Here is a 23328-nt window from a genome sequence, read left to right as displayed (position 1 = left end):
AAGTTTTTCTGTGTAACATTAGATAGGTGCTTTGTATAGATAGTTTATAGAAGAATAAATAATTTGCTTTTGCAACATTTCTAATGTTCTGAAACAGAACATCCTAAATTGTTTCTTTTTCTTTCAGTCTAGCAACTGTGAGAAGATATGTGAACCTAAATATATCATACAACTAAAAACATGGGTAAGTTTTTTTTATATTTTAAATTATTATTTATGATTCAACTAATTTTCTAAATTATAAATACATAATAACATGCTATGAGAATTGGTTACATTTTATGTTTAAATTTCATCCACATGCATAACTCCTACGAATAAATTTTATTCATAGATTATCTCAACATATTTTATTTATGTGTATGTTTAAGCAATAAAAAGTGCTGTCAAACAAAAAAAAAAAAAAAGCATAAATAAATTGTGTGGTTAAGCAGTTGTATGCTATACATAATTCCTATTATTGTTAATTAGTACAGGTAATAAAAATGGGCATAATATATGGAATAAATCAAATAATTTAAGTTTTTTTTTTACTTTGTTTAAAACTTAGTTAACTATAAAAAATTTTCTACAAGAATTTATGCATAAATTATAATCATCCTTCTTAGAGTATTAGAATTTGTACAGTATTTTTATAACAAATAGACCATGCATTTTCAGAATTATTTTTTAAGTCTAAGCACAGATTTGCAGCCTATTCTTCCTTTACGCTTTTCAATTTTAAATCACTATTTGTATATTAAAATTATTTTTTATTTTAGAACCCACAAATGAATCAAGAAAAAGATGTCATATTTAGTTGTACAATGGAGCAATTGCAAGTGAGTAATCCTGTTGTTTAACCTATAAATGTTTTTAAATTGATGCTTACGTGCTTTTGTTTTAGTTTTTTTTAATGATAATTTATAATTAAAAAAGAATTACACTCAACTTTAAAATTTTTTTTTTATACTTGATGTAATCTGCTTTAGAAATTTGGTTGATAATAGATTGCAATATGCTATTTATTTAGAAGTGCCATATCATTTAATATTGTTTGTGTAACATATATATGTTTTTGAACAATAAGTCGCTTTTTTCACAGTTTTTTGTTTTAAAAAATTTAAAAGATAACGGCACTGTTTATTGAAATTGCCATTACTGTGATAAGATCATAATTATACCATGATAAGATTATATTTGTATTGAAAGATTATTCATATTTAGGTAGTACAATTAATTCAAATGTAGTGTATTCTCCATAATTTTGGGACATGTATACATAATTTGCATTCCCTCAAATAAAAGATGTTACCCATTTTCTAATTTAAGCAGATTACTAATGTTTAAAAAATTAATTTTAGAAAATAATTTTATATTTGTTTCAGAATTTAGTTTTGAAATTAAAGGATGCAACTAAATGTATAGAGAGGAATGCAGTATGAAGATATGTATCATTATTGTAAATGATTTTATGTTATGTAGTTGGGGCCAAAGCAGATTTGAGAAAAATTCTTAAAATATTGGGTGTTCTGTAATTATTTTGCCTTCAATATATATTTTTGGAATTCTTGTGAAAAAGAAGTAATACATCAGGGATCTCAAATTAATTATTTAAGCGAGGAACAAATAAAGAAGCCACTAAAATTTACACAGCACTCATAAGGAACATGTTTTAAATAAAAACTTCTTTAAATGCTGGATGAAACTTAAGGCATTTCGAAACTTTGTTTTATACTAATTTATATTTCTCCAAGCAATGAAATGGGTTTCAATAATTTTAATTTCATTTTCTTCACTCAAATAGTAATTTGGGAACTTTAATGTCAAATAATCTAAACTATATTAAAGGTGTTGATTATAGAACACTCAGTACTATCTCAATGTTTCCATCAATTTTTACAAAATAATAAATTTTATTTTTGAATATAATCAGTTTTATAAGTGATAAATCATGTGTCTGTTAAGTTGTGATTGAACATTACTTCAGATTTTGTTTAGTTTGTAGGAAACTTATATTTTATTTTTCTACATGGTAATGTACAGTGCACCAAATGAAAGGACCACCCTGAATAAATTATGATCCGATAGGGTTACCATAAATATGCTAATTAATTACTGCTGACAGTATTTTAAGTTAAGAAATCAGACACAAAAACGTACTTTTTCTAAATAAACATATCTTTTTGGATTTAGTAGTAGGTAGAATGAAACTTTCAAATTGTGTTTATGATTGACTTAGGCCTGAATGCTTAAAAATTGTTCTTTTACAATAACTGGCATGTGATAACTGCTTAGGAATATTTTTAGTAAAAATAAATTAAAATTATTGCAAGCGAAAGACAAATAAGTTTACCATAATACACCTTAAAACCAAATTTATTCTTCTAATGGTTAGTTGTTGTCCTAATGTAAATCCTATGGAAGAGATTTGGTTTTATAAAAATAAATCCTTCTTCGAAGATTTTCATTATTTAGAGGCTAAAGATTTTACTGTTTAACTTATTAAAATGTATATTTGTATATAAACTAAAAATCTTTAATTTTTTTGATTTGCAAATGAAATGCTTATTACTAAAACTTCAAAACTTATAAGTTTCATTCTCAATCTATTGGTCTGCAAATTGTGCATACAAAATATTAACATTTTTTTTTTTTTTTACACCACTACTTCATAGACTACAGGAGTTTCAAAAATTAACACAAAAATTGAAAAGAACTAAATTTTTTGATGATATATAATTATACAAATAATTTCTAGTCTAAAATATCTCTTGCTTTTAACATCGATAAAACTTAGTTTTTATTAAAAAAATAAAGATTTAAATTATTATCAATATCTGGATGTTTATTACTTTAAATAAATTTACTTTTAGTTATGAATTAATTTTATTTGTTGTTTATTTATGTGTGGTTGTTCTTTCTCGATATTGTAACAACAAATCATTTTATACATTTTTTTATTGGTTTCATAATATATCTTTATGTTCAGTTATAAATGCTTTCTGGTATGTTATCTTAATTAAAAGTAAACAATTATATTTATGTGTGCAGTTTGATTATGTCATACATATATTTTGAATATTTCTGATGATAGGCATCTTTCAGTGTTTTGTCAAACATTTTTGGTTCAGAAAATGTATAGAGCTCTGAAAATATGAAGTATATTAAAAAGTTTGTCTATAATTTAAATTTTTCTAAGTGTGTAATCATCTTAGTTTAAATTAATTTCAATCACATTAGACAACATTTAAATATTATATGTTTATATTTTAGAGTGATATTTATTAGTTTGATGGAATAATATGTTTATCAGTATCATGTATTAGTTTGATATAAATGTATCAATAAAATATTTATACATTTATAAAAATATAATTATTAGAAATTTATCTATTTCTATATGGTATTAATTTACAAATCTCCAAATGTTTTAAATTTCTATGTCCTTCAACATTGAAGAATTTTATTAAGATTGAGGTAATTTTTTTTAAATACTTTATTTTTTTTTGTAAAATAAAAAGTACTCATACTAAATACATCAAAATACTCATTTTATGCATATCTAAACGAATTTATATAAAAAAACAAAACACGTCCCTCTTTTTTTGCACTTTGCGGCTTATCGTATAAAAAAAAAAAAAATGATTTCAAAAACTGTCAAATTTACTGCATTGACTGAAAAAAGATTAATGATAAAATCAAGTGCACGAATCTGACTTGTCAAAAAAAAAGTTAATTAAATATAAGTTTCGAGATTCACGTGTTTATAATAAACATAGCATTAAAAACATTGAGTTTTTAAGAATATGTGAAAATTAGTAATGATAATTACAATAATAATTATTGAAAAAAATGTTAGAATTATTGCATCAAATAGTGCAGTGTTTCCCAAACTTATGACTTTAGTGTACCCTTTCTAAATGTTTCGTAATGCTGCGTACTACTAATAAAAAAAATGAATGTATCTTTTTAAAAATATGTTAATTTTTACTATAAAAAATCATAACTGGCTGTTGACACCACTAATTATTAACTGTTAACTCTGCAAAAAATAGGCAATGGAAAAATACGTAATCGTAAATTTTCCTGGCTAGCTTTGTTTTTAAATAAAATGTTTTGAAATTTTCTTTTGTTGCAAGATATTTTGCAAAGAATGCATACACCCGCTAAATTGTTACCGTTGGGGGTACGCGTACCACACTTCGGGAAACACTGAAATAGCGGATACTCAGGTGTGTGATTTGAATTTTCTGTATCGTAATAAGATCGCGATTTTAAAAAATCACAAGAAAATAAACAGCATTAACTACCAAGAAAAAATACCCTATCAAAATGACGAGTGGATTTTAGTGCAAATCAATCGCATCAGAAAAGTTATTTCTTAAATGTGTGATTCAAATTCTAGTTTCTTAATACTAATGCATGGAAATATTGGAATAAAAAAAAACATGCGGATACCAGTAGCAATAACAGTGCAAAAGTAAATTAAAAAACAGTATTGTTGCATCAAAAAAGAAACAAAAAAATGCAAGAGTTGAATTATGCTTGTTGTAATAATAACGTATAAACATAGGGATTAAAAAAAAATATTGAGAAAATCGCTAGCAATAATAGCCGATAAAATAATTGAAACACTGCATGGATTTACGATGATATTCAAATTAATGGACTGTGTCAAAAAGTGATTACTCAAATGCGTGATTCAAATTTTGTGTCGTAATAATACCTGAATTTTAAAAACTATGAGAAAATGAATTGCATTCACAATGAAGAAAAAAATGATGGAAACATTGAATTACGATGATATGGAGCGCATTAAAAAATGATTACTGAAACGAGCAATTCGAAATTTCTATTTTGCATGATCATATTAAAAATTTGATCTTATTGTTGGCAAATATATCATTGATTAAATAATTCTTCTGTTAAAAATCGGAATTTGTAACAAAATTGTTCCTTATTAAACGTAAGCTTTAAAAGAATCAGGAAAAAAAAAACATTTTTTCAAGAGAACAATCCATGCCATTCCGGAATTACTTATTAGATTATCAATTTTATACTTTTGTGTTTTCCTCAGAAGTTTATTAATTTTAGCTGAAGTTGTTGTAGAATAAAATTTTTTTAGTCTCGTGTCCTCGAATTTTATTTGAAGTTGCGTTTTTTTAAAAACAAATCCAAGTAAAAAAAGTTGGCGTGCGAATAAGAACTTATGAAGAAAAAAAAGGGCGCTGGTAGAAGCGAAATAAATGTCTCATTAATAAGATTTTACATAAGTAGCCAAATCTAAATAAGCGGAACTCTGAGAAAATTTTTGTCTAAATATATTAATTCGAGGAATTCTTCGAATTAGTGGAAGAACCACATGCCTGTTCAGTGTACTTTTCAAAAAAAAAAAAAAAAAAAAAAAAAAAAATTTACATACAGCATTTTTTAAAAGTTTCCAGACTCACAAATGGTTTTTAAAATGCTTTCAAATTCCAATGTTTCTTAACTTTGTAAAGCCTAGGATACAAAGAAAAGAATAGATTAAAAAATGAAAAAAGTTTAGAATAATTGATTCAATGTGTTTTTTTAAAGCTCAGATTAATTTTTGAATCACTTTGAAACTTTATATGTGTATTTTTTTTATATATAAAAAAATATACATATTATTTTTATAGAAAAAATAGGAATCTCATTCTGAACTATAATATATTTTTGTTTTAAAAACAATACTGTTTAAATTTTTAAAAAATAAATTTGTTTCCTTAAAAGTAATTTAAGTTTAAAAATATTTTTTAAAGGATGAGCTTGAGCTATATAGCCCAAAATTTCTAATTTTCACTCCATATTTTATTGCACATAAATAGCTAGAAACAAAAAAATTAATGCATCTAACAGCGGGAGGAAGCCACAGACCTTTTGCACAAGTCTCTCTGCATCTTCAACTTGGTTGAATCATCCCACACCAGTACTTATCAGCTCACATTTTGGTAGCAATAAAGTTATTTTTGTTTAGGATAAAATTTAAACCAAGGAGCCACTTTCTCTATAATGAAAAGTAATTGAAAAAATATAAGTTTAAATTCTGTACAATTATATGACAGAAACTGTAATATTTTGGTGTTGCTTTCTAACAGCTTAGTAAATATTTTGAAACACTTTGACAAATCCTTTAAGAGAAATTATAGAATTAAGCTGAATACCATAAATAATGGTCTGTATGCAAAAGATATAAATTAGTCTTTAAATTGCAAATAAAATATTAAAAAGTAAGGAATAATCTATTAAATAAGAAAAAATAAACACTAGAACAGGAATCAACCTTGACTTTTTTTGTAGCTTTCAAATGCATTCTGTAGTAAAAACTTAAAATTTTAATTGTTGGAATTCCTATGGGAGTTAGAAACTTAGTTAACTTCAGAAAGGTATACAAAATTATTTGAACGAATCTCTCAAAATGATTTTTTTAAAAACTCTGAATTAACGATCCTTATCTATTGCAAATATATATATATTTACTACATATATTTTGTGACACAATAAATTTTTTTTATCATTTGGCAATACACATTTAAAATGGGAGTAAAAAAATTTGTGAAATCGTATGTGTAACTCGATACATCTGATATTCAATAAATGAGCGTTTTGACCTTACAACGAATGAATCTTGAATTAATCAATTGCAAATAAAAGTTTCTACGATGCGTCGGATATCTATTCCGATCTGATAATACAAATCTCGTACAACTCACTTTTACTAGTCCTACGGGAAACGGAAAAGAAGGAAGACCACCAATTAGGTGGTTTGACTCTGTGGAGAAGGACTTTCATATAGTAAATAAAGGAAACTGGAAGAGCCTTGCTGTGTATAGGACCAGCTGCAGACAACTTAGAATGTTATTGGCCTGTAATGCCTTGAAAGAAAAAATTATCTTTACAATAATGATGCACAATTATGGGTGAAATAAGATATCTTTATCTGGCTTTTATTAAGTTAAGCTTTTTATTTTTTACATTGTTTTAATGACAGTTGAATGTAAAATATCCAGATAATAATAAAACTCAATCTACAGGTGATCTAAAATAGCTCAGAGTTTTTAGAACTTCAATTGTGATTCTAGTTTTAATCAGTATTAAATGTTATGACTCAATATCAAAACAAAATACAGATATATACTCAACATCAAAACAAAATACAGAGTAACTAAAATTATTAACTCAACTAAAAAAATTAAATATAATTTAATTTTTTAGTCAGTTGTATAAAAAATAAACATTCATTAAAAGAAAAAACATTAGAAGCATAGAAAAATAATTGATGAGTTTTTACATTTCATAATGCACATTTTTTTTCTCCATACTCATAGTATATATATATAAGTAAAATTTAATAGTTAAACTTTGCCACATTGAAAGCATATGTTCTTTGTATACAATGTTGCTCTTTAATACGATTAATAATATATCAATTAAACGATTAACAATACGATTAATAATATATTTATTTGATTGCCCCTCTCTTCTTGACATTCGTTCTTCTGATGACTTTTGTGCCCTCTCACCTTCTGGAGCAACTTCAGTATTGTATTGGACTGCAAGACGCCTTATGTCTGAGAAGACGATGGCGGGCGTAATTTTTAAAAAAAATAATAATATATCATAAATACAAAGTGGCCACATTCTAAATAAACCAAAATTTATTCCCTCCCCATGCAATTTTAAAAATTACAGACTCCCACTGTTAAAGTTAGCATATTTTAATAACATTTTAAAATTTGAGACTTACATACTAAAAAATATAAATTGTTAATTTGTTCAATTTAAAATTGTCTATTATTTCACACCTAGAAATTATATTAAACAAAAAAAAAAAATTATAAATTCACTAGTAATTTTAATTAAAGCTTGAGGTATGAAATAATTTTCAAAAACATTTATAAACACAATTGTAGTAAAATTAAGTAATCATCTATACTGTTTTGCTAATCATGAATCTCCTAGAGTTGATTTTCAATTTCTATGAAAATTTCAGGTTTTCCCTGTTCTCGGGGAAAGTGGCCACCCTGAAATATTAGCAATCAAGGATAATAGCAAAAAAGATTTCAAAAATTTAAAATATTAAATGCAAATTAACTTTATTTTACATAATTTATTCAATACTGTGAAAGAATAGTCAACCAAAAAATTGTTCTTTATTTTAAAAGGTAAACCAGGGCCATCTCCACTAATTATTTAATTATGAAAAAAATTTTCAACTCCTATTTGGTTGACAAAGTTCTCTTAAATTTTGGATATCAATAAACCATTGATCTGGAATAGTAATCCAAAAAGATCTTTGTGTCTTGTTTGATCAAAAATTAACGTTTCTAAAGTTAAAAGAAATTTTTTTGAAAAAAAAAAAAAAAAAAAAAAAAACTTAAAANAAAAAAAAAAAAAAAAAAAAAAAAAAAAAGATAAATAGTGGATTTATAGATTCATTTCCTAATTTTTGATGTTTGTTTTAAAAAATAATAAGAGGTATCAGCACTTAGTAGAACAAATTATCCTAATGACAAATGTTTGTAAATTTTAAAAATTTAAAGTTTATTTCAAAATAATACATTCAAAACCAATAGGCATATTTTCTTAAATTTTAAGAAATTTGTCTTTAAAATTTTATAAAAAGAACTTTATAAATGCAAATTATTTTGGAATTTAAGTTGGAACTTAAGTTGTTAAATAAAGTAAGATTTAGAAACATACTTTTTTGGCTAAAAACGTTTTTACATTAAGAATTTGTGAAACATTTCAATGTTAAATTAAATATATTTCTTATAAAATATACAAACACTTTATGTAATTATATGCATAAATTATGGATTTGCATACACTTAAATACTAGATAGCGACAACTTTAGATAGCAAGTATCTTGTATTAAAGTATGTCATTTAATTTTAAAGGATCAAGTTAGTATATATTAAATTATTTGATAAAAGTTTGCTTTTAGTATAGAACATTAAATTTATTTTACCAAGTTTATAAAAAATGAAAAAAATTGCAAATAATTTCTAGATATTTCTATACAATTAAAATCTATTTTTCTCAAATTTAGTAAAATGTGATTTAACACAGCTTTCCTCTTAGGTTTTAATTTTTTTTTCTCGAATGTTTCAGTAAAATCAGAAAGTTTCAGTAAAATCAATGGTTACTGATGAACATATAAAGGTTGAACATGTAGTGACTGTGAACATAATCAGTGGATATATGCTGTTAATTTTTTTACTGTTATGTTGAAGATTTAGTAAAATTTGCAGTAAAATCAATGTGGAATGATCCAGTAGTCAACTTTTTATAAACCATAATGTTGAGAAACAGTAATTGATACACACACGTAGGGAAAAAACTTAATTAGGAATTTTCACCACCAAGTATGTAATTAAAAAAATTCAGTAAAATCAATGTGGAATGATTCACCGGTTAATCACATCATTGAAAAACAGTTACTGATACATACAGTGATAAAAAATTAATCAGCAACATTTGCTTGCTTAGGAGGCAACAAAGAATATTCATTGATGCATGAAATAAGCCACATGACCTGTGATGTACATATGTGACCAGAATTAAGATGAACATTGCGTGGAGGCTTGTCTTGATACAAGATGATATGGTTGATATTTTCCAAGGAAGTGCCAGCAGCATGATAAGGCATCATGAATGCCTCGGATGAAACCGTATCTGGTTTAGGTTCCCTTGATAACAGTTTTCCACCACCCATGTGTATTAGATTGCACAAATCTTCGCGGAGAGGAGTGGGTTTTGAGAACGTACCATGTAAGTAAAAGTAAAATCCATCAAACAAAGGGGGAAACTGAAAAAAAAATAAAATAGATAATAATTATTCCAATTTCACCTTTTATTTTTTAAAAAGAAATCTCCAATAAAGCACTAACGCACCATATTCAACTTAGCATATTAAATTGGTCAATGATAAGTTAGTAATTTAAAATGAAATTTTGGCCTTAGAGCAGGAGCTAAAAGGAATTTTATTTTTTTCTCGCAAATTTTTAAAAGAAACTTATGCAGTATAATAGCAAAGTATTACTTATTGACCAAAGGAAAATTATTTTGAGATTTTATATTGTTCAACCTGATAAATGTATTGTCAGTAATTTTTTTTAGACTAATATGAATTGTTTTTGAGCATTTAATCATACAGATAAAATATTACTTTTCTCAATTAATTAGAACCATAATATAGTGGTTTTCAAACCAATTGAAGTCAGGACGCATTTAAAATTCTACAAATAATAGTATACACATTATGAACAAATTTCTAAAAAATTGTTTATAAAAAAATTATAGAGAAAAAAAAAATCTCAAGTTTATTCACGTGTATGTTTACAAATAATGCTTGATGCGCCCTGAAATTTTTGTTATTAGTATTTTTTTTTTTTAAATTTTATATTTGGGAATGTTTAAAAAAACTTTTTTGTAATGTTAGTCATATTGAATTTTTTTAAAAAATAAATCAAAAAAACAATAGTGCTGGTAATACTAACTTTTTATATTAAAAAACAAATATATAATAAATAAGAAGCAGCTGCCAGAAAAGTTATTTTTCATGATGAAATCTTTTTACTTTTATTATTTCAAAACTGACTAGAATTCTTTGGAATTCTACAAATCCAGAAACCTAGGGCACATTTTATGAGAAATATATATTTTACACGAAATTTTTTCATGAGTTCCATCTTTGGAATGAACTATTAAGTTTAAAGTGAGTTCTATTTTAAACTACAATAATTAAAAATAAGTATTAACAATTTAGATAAAGAAAATAAAGAGTACAATTTTAAGATTTTAATGTAATTCAAAACATTGAAATTAAAATAACCAAATTATTTTATCAATCAATCAATATAATTTAAATTTGTGATGTGAGATTAATCCTTTGATGTAGAATTTTTAGTAAACATATTTTTCATTAATTTAGGTCAAAATATGTGAAAAATATTTTTTTTTTAGCATTTTAATAATTAATGATTATGGAACACAGGGCGAAATACTGGTGTCCTTCTCTGCGTAAAAAGTAAAATTTCCCAAACAATTTTTAAAATTTGCAGTTATTTAGATCTAAGAGAATCAATAATCTATTATTTAAATTTCTTTAATTTACAACATCAATTATTGATTAATTTCTGCAAAAGATATATATTTACTTGCAATTAGATCATCACAAAAAACATAAAAGTATCCTATCAGCATCAAAGTGTTAATCATAAAACTTGAAGTTAGAGAGGAAAAATAAGAGATAAATATACTTTTTGTAAAGTATTTTTTCTGGCTCGAGCAGGTGCCTGAGTATTTGGTTGATTTTTAGTACCCTGTACTTCGAATACTTCTTCTTCAACTTTTTTTTTGTATTCCAAACACACTTCAACCCCTATAAAATTCAAATATTGTTTTTATAACATCTCTGAAAGAGAAGCATTAAAAGTTAATGTCAGTTTAAAAATAACATTAATATCACTTACATTGAAAATTTATTAACCACTTCCCGGATATCATTCCAAGTAATACTTTCATGGTTCTTGTACAGTTCCCCATGTTGTCACAGCCTGTCACAATATGGGTAACTAAAAAAATAACACATGGTGAAAAAAATTGGATATGATAACTTTTACTTCTTCAATACAATGTGTGCTATTGCAAGAAAAATATTTCATTGTGATAAATAATTTAAAAAAAAAATCCAGTTTTTCTTCATCTTTGGAAATAGAGATGAAAACATTAAATAAAAAAAATATCAAATACTAATAAATTTAGAGAAAATATTCCCAAGCCCAACAATTTGTATATTAGAAAAAAAAAAAAAACAATTCATAAAATACGTATTTGAACATAGAATTTATAGATAAAAAATAAAGTTTTATCGGATGAATAAATAGGTGCAATTATTACAATACAATTAATTGAAGGAATTGATTTCTGGGCATTATTTAACACTTCAGATTGAATCTTGAAAAGAGCACATTAATCTAGTTCAAATAAGAAATTTAAAAAAAAAAAAAGAAGTAATAATTCGTTATCAAAACAATAAAAACAAAAAGGGCGTTGTAAAATATTGGGTGGAGATTTCTGTTGTGCATTGAACATAAGTTTGACTTATACTTTTGAAATAGTGAGAGCATCATATTTCAAAGCAGAAATCTTAATAAGAATAAGTTGGAGATATGTTACTGATCATGTGCAAAATTTAACAAATAAGCGTGTATAAGAAATATGCGTGTCGGTCATAAGAAATTTAAAGATAACTATTAATCTATTTTTATACTTGTATGTTCAAGCATGCATTTCATTGAATTTAAAATAAAGAACTTAACTATTATAATACACTTTAATTTACCATTTGGTTTGAATTCTTCAACGATTTCTGCTTTCAAAAGTTGGGCACACTTCTGTAATTTTATTTTTTGCTCATCATTCAAGTTTGAATATAAGAAGACTATTTTATCTGATTCAGTATCTGTATTCTGTGAAAAAAAAATATTTTAATAAAAATATAAAAGTGAGTTAAGAAAAAGATTAAGAAAAAACATTTATACTTGAAATTTTAAAACTTAGTAAAATTTTCTATAAAAAATCTAACTATTCTTAAAAAAAAAAAAAAAAAAAACGAATACTGAATATTTGGCGGCAGAATAGCTATGTTTTTTTCTTTTTAAAAAACAAAAAACCATTAATAAATATATCGATCTTAATTTTTGAAAGAAAGTTTTAAAGCTAAACATTTCAGTTTACCAATTACTGTATTTTCAAGAAAAAGTGAAGATTAAAGAATAATAGAAACCATTTTAAAAGTGTTGCATCATAATAAAAACACAAGTTTTTTTGGAGAAAAAAAAACTAGTAGAAACCAAAACAAAAATTGTTCCTAATTTTTAAATGAAATAATTTATAAAAAAATCTTAATCTAAATCTTTCACACAGCTGAATTTTTAGAAAAAGTGAGCCTAAAGATTAACATTCATTAGAAACTTTCTATAAAAAATGCTATCATAATAAAATAGCTGGCTGATAAAAAAAAGTTAATAAAAGAGAAACAGGAAAAAAAAAAGGTTCCTAGTTCTGAAATATAATTTTACCATTGAGAATCACAGTTTTCTATTTACTAGTTACCTATCTTGCTGTACATGATAAAATATAAATTGCGGGGAAAAAAACTAATTTTCTTAGACTACTCTTTATGTACTTTTATGTTACTCCACTGTACTTTTCTTAGACTATTCTTATTTTTCCTAAACTTGACATTTTGCCTGCTGAAGACTAACATACGTTTAGGACGTTAGCATTCGAAAATAGTAGCTTTAATAGTCTAAAACGGCATCCTTTGATGGTAAAAGTAGCACAATACTGTCAACAAATTTTTTTAAAAAAATAGAGATATCAGATAATAAAATTTTAATTTTAGGTGTGGTTTGCCCTTTACGTTTTCAAAATATTTTTCTTACTTTTGAAATCGGCATGATTGTGTTGGCTTCAATAAAAGGAGAACAGGCCTCAGTTAATGACCTTCTAGTTTCATCAGTTTTACACAAATCTAAAGCACAATATCCAAAAGAAGCTCTAAATTGGAATTAGAAAAAATTATTCAGTTATTAGAAATTTAATTTTTTTTTTATTGTTTTTAACTTTGAACTTAATAAAGTTCACTTTAAATAACATCAATAATACATAAATTAGAGAATTAAGTTATTTCAAATTTACCTATAACAAAAGCAACACTAACAAACAAGTAGTATGTTTACAATCCACACGTATTGCATGTGCTATTTAATTTAATCAATTGGAGATAGCAAATGGTAAAAAGATTTGATATGAGTAAAGATTATGAAGAAATATTTGAAAGAAATGTATTCTACAAATAAAACGAAACTACATATATTTTTCCCCACACTGTTTAAGATATCTTTATACATATGACAAAGGGATGGTGGAAGGGATGATGATTACCAATGTGTTAAACTTGATTATAAATGAACAGAGTCAAATCTTTCAACAAGAAATAAGCACCTTTTAAATACTTTTTAAGCACTCAAAAAATATTTTTAAGTACTATATACAACTACAAAATAATTTTCAAAGATTTTACATAATCAAGATATTTTTTAGATCAATATCAGAGGGTGGAAAATGAAGCCTGAAATGATGAATTTCTTGTAAAATACAGCAGAGCTGCACATGAGAGTGCATTAATCTCACCAAACCGAGGTTAGTAGATGCACATGCGGGGTTGCAAGTATTTCATCAAACATGTAAAATGAGCGGCTCTTTCATACGTTAACGACCGACGGTACACCAAAATAGATTGTGATTGAATGAATTGTGAAAACATTAAATAGAACAATGTGAAAAGCACGCTTTTACATAAGACATGGCGAAAATCAATATTTCCCTTTCGAAAAGGTAAATTAAGCACTTTGTAAAAAACCCCTATGAAAAAAGCACATTTAAGGGCTTTTAAGATATGAAAATTGAAAATAAGCACCTTTAAAAAAAACTATGCACCATGATGAATATAAATTATAAGCACGAGTTTAAGCTTTAAATCATTAAGCACATATTTTTCAAAACAAAAAATTCAATGAATATAAATTATGAATATGAGAATGCTAAGTTAACACTAATTAATTAAAAAAAATTAATTATAAAAAATTAAAATTCTATTTCATCCAATGCTTTCAACCATTCTTTCTAATTTCATTGTTCTATTACTTATTACCAGTATAAAGAATTCTACATTGTTCACCAAATGGTAAATTACAAAATTCTCGCATCTAATAAGATAAATTGTGTTAAAAAAATTGCAATTGAAAGATTAAATAATTAGTAAACAGTATAAAATACTTAATTTTAATGAAGTTTTAAATTATTGCACTAAAAACATTTACAGCTTAATTAAAATAAAAATGGACAGTTTTTTTCTCTTTACACATAAATAAATAAATNTTTCATTTGATTCTGATGATTCTTTCATGGTGTTGCATTTTCTACAAACAGCAGTTTACATACAATAAAGGGGTGGTGGAAGGAATGATCATTACCAATGAGCTAAAGTTGATTACAAATGAAGAGAGTGCGTAGTCAAATCTTTCAACAAAAAATAAGCACCTTTTAAATACTTCTTAAGCACTCAAAAAATATTTCTAAGTACTATATACATCAACAAAATGAAAAATAATTTTCCAAGACTTTACATGATCAAAATATTTTTTGGTTCAATATCAGAGGGTGGAAAATGACGCCTGAAATGATGAAGTTCTTGTCAAATGCAGCAGATTTGCACATGAGAATGCATTAATCCTCACCGAACGCACATGCAGACTAGCAAGTATTTTATCAAACATGTCAAACGAGTGGCTCTTTCATATGTTAACGACCGACGGTTAACCAAAATAGATTGTAATTGAATGAATTGTGAAAATATTAAATAGAATAATGTGAAAAGCACACTTTTACATAATACACAACAAAAATAGACATTCCCTTTTCGAAAAGGAAAATTAAGTACTTTTTAAAACATGAAAATCGAAAATAATCACCTTTAAGCAATTTTTTAAAATGCTACGCACCATGATGAATATAAATTGCAAGCACGAGTTTAAGCTTTAAATCATTAAGCACATATTTTTCAAAACAAAAAATTCAATGAATATAAATTATGAATATGAAAATGTTAAGTCAACACTTATTAATTACAAAAAATTTAAATTCTGTTTTATCCAACCATTCTTTTTAATTCCATTTTAACTTACCACATTAATTGTTTTATTATCAGTATAAAGAATTCTACATTGTTAACAAAATAGTAAATTACGAAATTCTTGCATCTAATAAAATAAATTGCGTTAAAAGAAAGTGCAATTGAAAGATGAATTAATTAGTAAACAGTATAAAATACTTAATTTTAATGAGGTTTTAAATTATTGCACTAAAAACATTTACAGCTTAATTAAAATAAAAATGGACAGTTTTTTTCTCTTTACACAAAAATAAATAAATTTCAAAAATATAGATGTATAAAACATTTTGGATTCATAGGTACATACAAACTATTTGTTTTAAGAATCTTACTTTGTATGCAAATCAGCTCCCCTGGAAGCTAAAAGTATAGCTATGTCCAATTGATCATTAAGTAGTGCATCATGCAGAGGAGTGATATTGTCCTTTAATGAGGGCACATTTACTAGTGCACCATGGTCTAAAAGTAATTTTGCAATATCAAAGTATCCATGATTACTGGCTTCATGCTAGTAAAAGAAAAAAGAAATATTATGTGAACAAAATAAAATAAAAAACTTTTTTAATAAAACAATATCACACAATTAATAAATACAGTTGACCTTCAATATAATTACTACACCTGTTTTGCACAAAAATTCTATAAATATTTACTCATGGCTAAATAAGTAATAATGAAACCTGTTTTCTACATTAATAAATATATAAAAGAATAATTTAAAATGATGCTTTAGAGCTGAATTGAAAAATTCATTTACTGAAGAATTTACAATTATTGTGTTACAAATATTGTTTTTATGCATTCTTTCAAATGACAGCTTAGGAGACTGCAAGGTGATTTCAACATTACAGGATGGTGGTACACAGTTTTGATTATCAGTGTGAAGGAATGCAAATTTCACTAATATTTTGGCTAGAAATCAGAACTATCTAGAACAACATGTCACTTTTCCGTCAGTCAAAGAAAATTAAAGCTGTTTTACATTTAATGTGTAGCAACATCAAAAGCTAAAAATAATTGATTTAGCAAAACTTTAAATTAAACTTAGCTTAATCAAAGGAAATTTCATTATTTTGAAAACAAAAGCATTCAACATCCATTTTAGAATAAGGAACGGATACAAACGAATGGGCATAAAATAGCATCGTAAGTGAGATTATGAGAAATTTCCTCAAGTAAATTTTTTTAAATAACAAAAAAGCTTTTGCTTTGAGATCTCAATCTGGGGCACAATATCACAATTTATGTAAATTATTCACAATTCTGAATAAATAGGAGAGGATAAAATTTCAATATTTGTGAAACTAAATCATTATAGCACAATACTTATCAGCAAAAAAAAGGGAACCTGTTAAAGGGAAAAAGAAAAAAAAAGCTAGCTTAACAGATGTTGAGGTTACTACACATGTTATTTTAGCTGTATCTCATACTCAACTATGCACATGAAATTGAGAAACAGCATACTATAATGAGAATAACACAACCAAAACTACGCAAATCCAAATGTAAGATTTTTTTATTTTTTTTTTAAAAATTTCTTTAGGAGGTTAAAGTTTTAAATTAGAGAAAAAAAAAATCATAAACAGTCATAATCATACGAAGTTATATATAATTAGTTCAGATTTTAGAATTAATTTCTGTTGCATAATTTATTATTAATACAACATTAAATGAAACCAAAATGAACACTCAATTGAACTTGAAGGGAAAAAAAATGTTAAAACATAAAGAAAATGGGTAAAAAAACAAACAGAAAAGGAAAAAAAAAAATCAGAAAAGAAATAGAACATGAAACAAATGTTTACCAAAGGTGTCCACCCGTTATTGTCCTGTGTATTAACAGAAGCTCCTTGGTTTATGTATTCCTTCACTTTTGATATATCACCCTAAATTAAATAATTTGTTTTATTACAAAAATGATACAAATTAACAAACAAAAAGAAGTTTAAAAAGAAATTAAATTTGAAACAGAATATATATTTCACTATTTTGTATTACAAGTTTTTTCTAAATTTAATTATTAAAATTTTATCATTAAGTAAACACAATGCACACATTACCACGCTTGGTAGCGGCCTAAAGAACAATTTTTTGGCGCAGTTTACATATACTACTATGAAAAAAGGTAAATGACAAAATTACATAATTTGCTCTACTAAAGTATTATTAAAGGCAAATTTTATCGAAAAGCAGAAATAAAATAGACTTTTAAAATTCATGGGCGCAAATTTAAGGGGGTGATAGAAATAATCTAAACAAGCAATTTTCACCATACAATACATGGGCGGACAGCAAGCAATAAACCACTATCTTTCACTGTCAAATTAAAGAGCAAAACATTAAATGAATAGAGAAAAATAAATTTTACGGAGAGCATGCGTCCCAAAATTACAGAAACTGATAAAAAGAGCATCAATGCTGATGATCTATGACCTATGATGAAGATCTATGACACAGTGGATGATGCACATTATTTAATTTACATAAATTTAATTTAGTACTTTATTTGTTTGGTGTTTTGTTCTTTCATGTGACAGTAACACATACTTTTTAGTAGTTTGAACTCTAGAATAGATTTCTGATTCTTAAATAAACAAGGTAAATGAAATTCTGACAACTTTAGTAGTATTTGATAGGATTTCTTGTGTCCCACATTTCACGAGTAAACTCACCAAAATATCAATGCTTAATGAACTTAATAAAAATAAATAAATGAAAATAGATAGTATTCCCTCATACAAATATTTGATTAAAATTTGCAATAGAGATCAAGCAATTTGAAAAGAAGATATAGTGAACATGCCCATAACATTTTCGTACATAAAGTAATTTAGCAGATGATCTTTCAATTTAAAATCAAATGAAAGAGATAAATCAATGATTGTGTAATTACTTAACTTCACCCTACAAGATTTGTTACTGCATATCATAACAATAAATAAGTTTACATGACACCAGAATTCATCACCATAAAAATTTCATGATGAAAATTTGTAAATTGAGTTTCTTATCCATAACATGACTGAATTCATAAAAAGTTTGAAACAATGAATTTTGTGGATTTGACCAATCAGTGTTTAAGTTTGTTAGTGGTCAGTTCCTAAGTGCAAACTTTACCATTTTTACAAGCATTATAATTAAAAGATGGATATAAAATCAAAAAATCTTTTAACTATTCAAATAGATTATTTTATAATTTACATTCATAGAAAATGTGATGCAAAATCCGGAACATCAGAACAAAAAACTAAGATAAAGACAAAACCATTTTTTTTTTTTACGATTTTTTTTTTAATAATATCAAGAGAACTATGAACACTGTTGAACTGTCATTAACTCTATTATTATGTAGAATTGATTAATGTGCATACTAACTAAAACAGATGGTTTATATAATAAAATGTTGGCAGTTTTATATAACCCGGTTTAACAATAAAATTTAAAAATGCACAAGAGCTAAAACTAAATGAATGTTGTAGGTTATAAATAAAAATATTTTTGAATAAATTAAAAATAGATATACCGAAACAACAAGAAATATAAGTGAACTGACGGATAGGAAAGTCAAATAATTTTAAACTTGTAAATTTAATAGATTGTATTTAATATAATCAAATAAAATTGACCTTTTTTTTGGAAAAATTAATACCCAAGACTTTTTCTTCCTTACAAAAAGCTTTATGTTATTATAAATGATACCTCCCTTACTTTTCTCTGTGTCCTTCTTCCTTTTTTGAGGGAAATAGGAAAGAATTGAATTTCTTTTAGACAAGCAATTGAGGCTTTGCTTTTGACCTATTTTTACACATTGAATTGAGTGACAAGTCAATACACATAGTTCAAAAGTTGCAAGTGTCTTTATGTAAAAAAAGATTTTTTCGATACATACTTATATATAGTGGGGGAATTTTTAGGTATAATCACATAACCAAACTTTAGGGGGTATTAATTTTTCTGAAGAAACAACCCTTTTTTGTTACAATTATTACAGGAAAAACATTAGATGAAGTGAGGAAAGACATCTATAATACCCTTATAACAGCACGGTGTAGCGGTGTTTCTCCTTTAGGGTTTTTTTTATTTAAATTTGTTGCAGGAGATGGTAGAGGAAGAGCTATATCTGGACAAAAACTTGTAGAAGGTTTCCTTGCATCAGATTTTTTTCTTCCTTCATGGATTGAGGAATTAGAAACATCACTTTGGTTAACAGGAGTTACCTAAATTTAATATTTAAGCATTGAATTAAAAATAAAATTTATCACAGAGACAAAAAATATTTATTTAATGTTTGAAGAAGGGGAATAGTTTTTAAAATTGACAGAGACTTTTCAAGGCAAGGTACTACACTTAGCAAATTTTGTTGGTAAATAAAGAATAAAACTTATGAAATCATGTTTTATTGTGAACTAAAGTGCAATTAAAAAAAAAAACATATGGTAAAAAAACACTTCGTAAAATAGTCAACATAGGTATAAAATTGGAAAAGAGAAAAAAACCCAGAGACATTGCAATACAGGGGTCTGTCCATGCCGAATTTACTATCGTTGAGTAGTACCTTCACAAAATACTTTTTCTTAAAATTTTATTTTTGTATCCCTTAAGAAACAATAAATTAATATTTTTGTGTTGATTTTTTAATATAATTTTCAATTTTTCACATATTATGTCTAAATTTTCACGAAATAGGTACCTCTCAGAAATACCCAGACAAACCCCTACAATAGAGTTACTTTAATGAGCAATTAGCGATAATACAGACCCACACACATACTACACTACCATAATTTAGATTGAAGAGCTTCAAGTTTTAACTGTTTTCTGTGCCTTGCTCTTCACAGTTCAACAAGACATACATTAAGCATCGGAAACCAAATTCCCGCCAAAGGTATTAAAAAAGAAGACATCCACACCAATTGAGTAGCAAGAGATAGTTATTAACTATGGATATTTTTGTTAAAATGGGTTGAAAATTATCAAATTTAATGTCAGATAAAAATAATTGCAAGTTATATTTTAGTATATCAATAACTGATCAAAAGGTCACAAAATAATTCATTTGGTAAATGATCAAATAGTCTGAAAAAATTCTGACTAATAAAAACTACTTAATAATATAAACATAGCTCTATCACTAAATCGAAGGACGAGTTTAGCTATCCAACTCACGAAAAATAACTTCAAGATTAGAGATTTAACTTCACACGTATGAGGCACTTCTGATGTACTAGGTAGAGGTTTTTCTTGCATTAAATCTTTCTTGGATGGATACATGGATTAATTATTGAAAGAGGAGACAAGCTTTGAAAGACTAATCAATAAAGAATGCAAAAAGGGAGGGGTCCTGGCTTTTGTTTTCTTTATAAAGAAAGTCTCAGAAACAATTTTTGAGGGACCAAACAAAAAATTGGAATTTTCTATAATTTTGAATTAAACAAGGCTGTAAATGAATTATCCTCTTAGACTATAAATGAATAAATATAAATTATAAGCCCAGAATAATTTTAGAAAATATTTTTAATCACTTATTTTTAATCGGGTGGCAATATACGCTTCGAGTTGATCCCCCTTTCACAAAATGTTTTAGATTTTTATGCTAGCCATTACCAGTTAACACATGGTTCTCATTTTCTGTAAAAAAATAAAATTTACCTTATTTTTGGTTTCACAACAAGAAAATTTGTTGCAAATTCTGGAAGATGATCTCTTTCTAGTATTTATAGGAGTAGAACATTGCACTGGTTCCAGTGTTTCTTTAACCTTTTTGGATACTGTTTTTTCAGACGTGTTGGATTGTTTATTAGATTTAGAAAGAATGCCATTTTCTTTCAATGATATTTCCTCATCTTTTGTTTTGGAAGATGATCTCTTCCTTGTACTTATAGGACTAGAACACTTTACTGGAACTGGTGCTTCTTTATCTTCATGTGATGCTGTTTCTTCTGATGGCACATTCAATTGTTCATCCAAGCACATTGACTCTGCAGGAGCACCATTTTCTTTCAGTGATATTTCATCATTTTTTGTTTTGGTAGATGGTCTCTTCCTAGTATTTACAGGAGTAGAACACCTTATTGGAACTGGTGCTTCTTTATCTTCATGTGATGCTGTTTTTTCTAATAGCACGTTCGATTGTTCATCCAAGCACATTGACTCTGCAGGAGCACCATTTTCTTTCAGTGATATTTCATCATTTTTTGTTTTGGTAGATGGTCTCTTCTTAGTATTTACAGGAGTAGAACACTTTACAGGAACTGGTGTTTCATTATCTTCATGCGATGCTGTTTTTTCTGATAGCACATTCAATTGTTCATTCAAGCACATCGACTCTGCAGGAGCACAATTTTCTTTCAGTAAAATTTCATCATTTTTTGTTTTGGTAGATGATCTTTTTTTCGTATTTACAGGAGTAGAGCACTGTAGAGGACCTGGTGTTTCCTTATTTCCTGATAGCACATTTGATTGTTCATTAGACTCCGTAAGAACATTTTCTTTCATTGATAATATGACATCTTTCAGTACATTCTTTAGCACATTAAGTTCCTCCAGTATGGTCTTAAACTCAGCATTTTCTTTAACTTGTTCTTCATTGTTAACAAGCGTGCCACAAATAGGACAAGAATTTGAAAAGCAGCATCTAAAATATAATTAAAATTTTTTAAAAAATATTTGCAAACTTATGCTTTCTACTAAAATAAATAAATAAATGACAAGATTATAATTTAGTGACACTACAGTTTTTGGCATCTGGCAGCAACAAGGTGCCAAAATTTTTTATATAGCACTAAGTCTTACATTTAAAGGTTTGTATTAATGCAGGTCTTCTACTCAACTTGAAATCAAATTACTTAGTAATTAAAAGTCATATCTAGATGAGTCAAGCAAAAACTGATGTTTAATTACAACTTCCTACATTTAGGAAACACTTAATCTTAAAATTCTTTTTTTAAAAATAGAAAATTCTTTGAAAATTCTATTACTTTAATTCAGTGGGAAAAAAATACAAATAGATTTTAAATTTAGAATTTTTTTTAGAAAACATGTTGACGTTTGCTCGCGATTGGTAATGAGTTATACCTTCCCAACTGGTCCTTTAGAGAGATTTTTAAAGCTATGATTGGCAATTATTCTGCTGCAAATCACAAAATAGAAATCTTCCTCATTGAGGAAACAATAATATTAAAGAATTAATTATAATTTTCTTACTTGCAAATAGTATGACCACACGTCACAAAAAGTACAGGATCATTAAGTAATTCCTTACTGAAAATAATAAAAAACATTGCACTTTCAACATCATCACATCTAACGTATAACGCTATAAATACATTAATAAATAATTGAAACTCTTCAAAGAAAAATTATTAGACCTTTAATTGTTAAAATTGTTTTTATTTAGTGATGGGGATTGTAGTGGTAGACACACTACAGTACTGTAGTGTGTCTACCACTCATTAGCGTCGTCAGATAAAATTTATTGGGGGGGACCATACTTAAGACTGTTATTAAAAAGAAAAATATCACCCTTGCCCTTATTATATATATATATCGAAGACATGCCATCACAATTTTGATCCTCTGC

General features: G+C 26.2%; 2 protein-coding genes across 2 annotated transcripts in view; one reads left to right on the top strand and one right to left on the bottom strand.

Moving 5' to 3' along the window:
- LOC107443043 (COMM domain-containing protein 3) overlaps nt 1–3171 on the top strand; it is a 33594-nt gene extending 30423 nt beyond the window's left edge. Inside the window, exons 6-8 of the mRNA XM_043044917.2 lie at nt 128–184; nt 762–821; nt 1368–3171. Of these exons, the coding sequence (XP_042900851.1) occupies nt 128–184; nt 762–821; nt 1368–1424 (174 nt within the window). The 3' untranslated portion in view covers nt 1425–3171. The remainder of the gene's footprint in view (nt 1–127; nt 185–761; nt 822–1367) is intronic.
- A 3763-nt stretch (nt 3172–6934) lies between these two features.
- Nucleotides 6935–23009, bottom strand: LOC107443044 (BRCA1-associated RING domain protein 1; the record flags this gene model as incomplete). The annotated part of the gene is given in 10 exon segments (XM_043044920.2): nt 6935–9815; nt 11269–11390; nt 11482–11583; nt 12354–12480; nt 13459–13573; nt 16082–16257; nt 17555–17635; nt 19781–19966; nt 21399–22383; nt 22953–23009. Coding segments are annotated over 10 exon segments (2296 nt in total), but the record flags the coding sequence as incomplete, so codon positions are not given.
- Nucleotides 23010–23328: the final 319 nt, after the last annotated feature.

The sequence above is a fragment of the Parasteatoda tepidariorum genome, chromosome 10 (assembly GCF_043381705.1).
Source record: "Parasteatoda tepidariorum isolate YZ-2023 chromosome 10, CAS_Ptep_4.0, whole genome shotgun sequence".
In the NCBI taxonomy this organism is placed as follows: Eukaryota; Metazoa; Arthropoda; class Arachnida; order Araneae; family Theridiidae; genus Parasteatoda; species Parasteatoda tepidariorum.
This window is presented reverse-complemented; position numbering and strand designations above follow the sequence as displayed.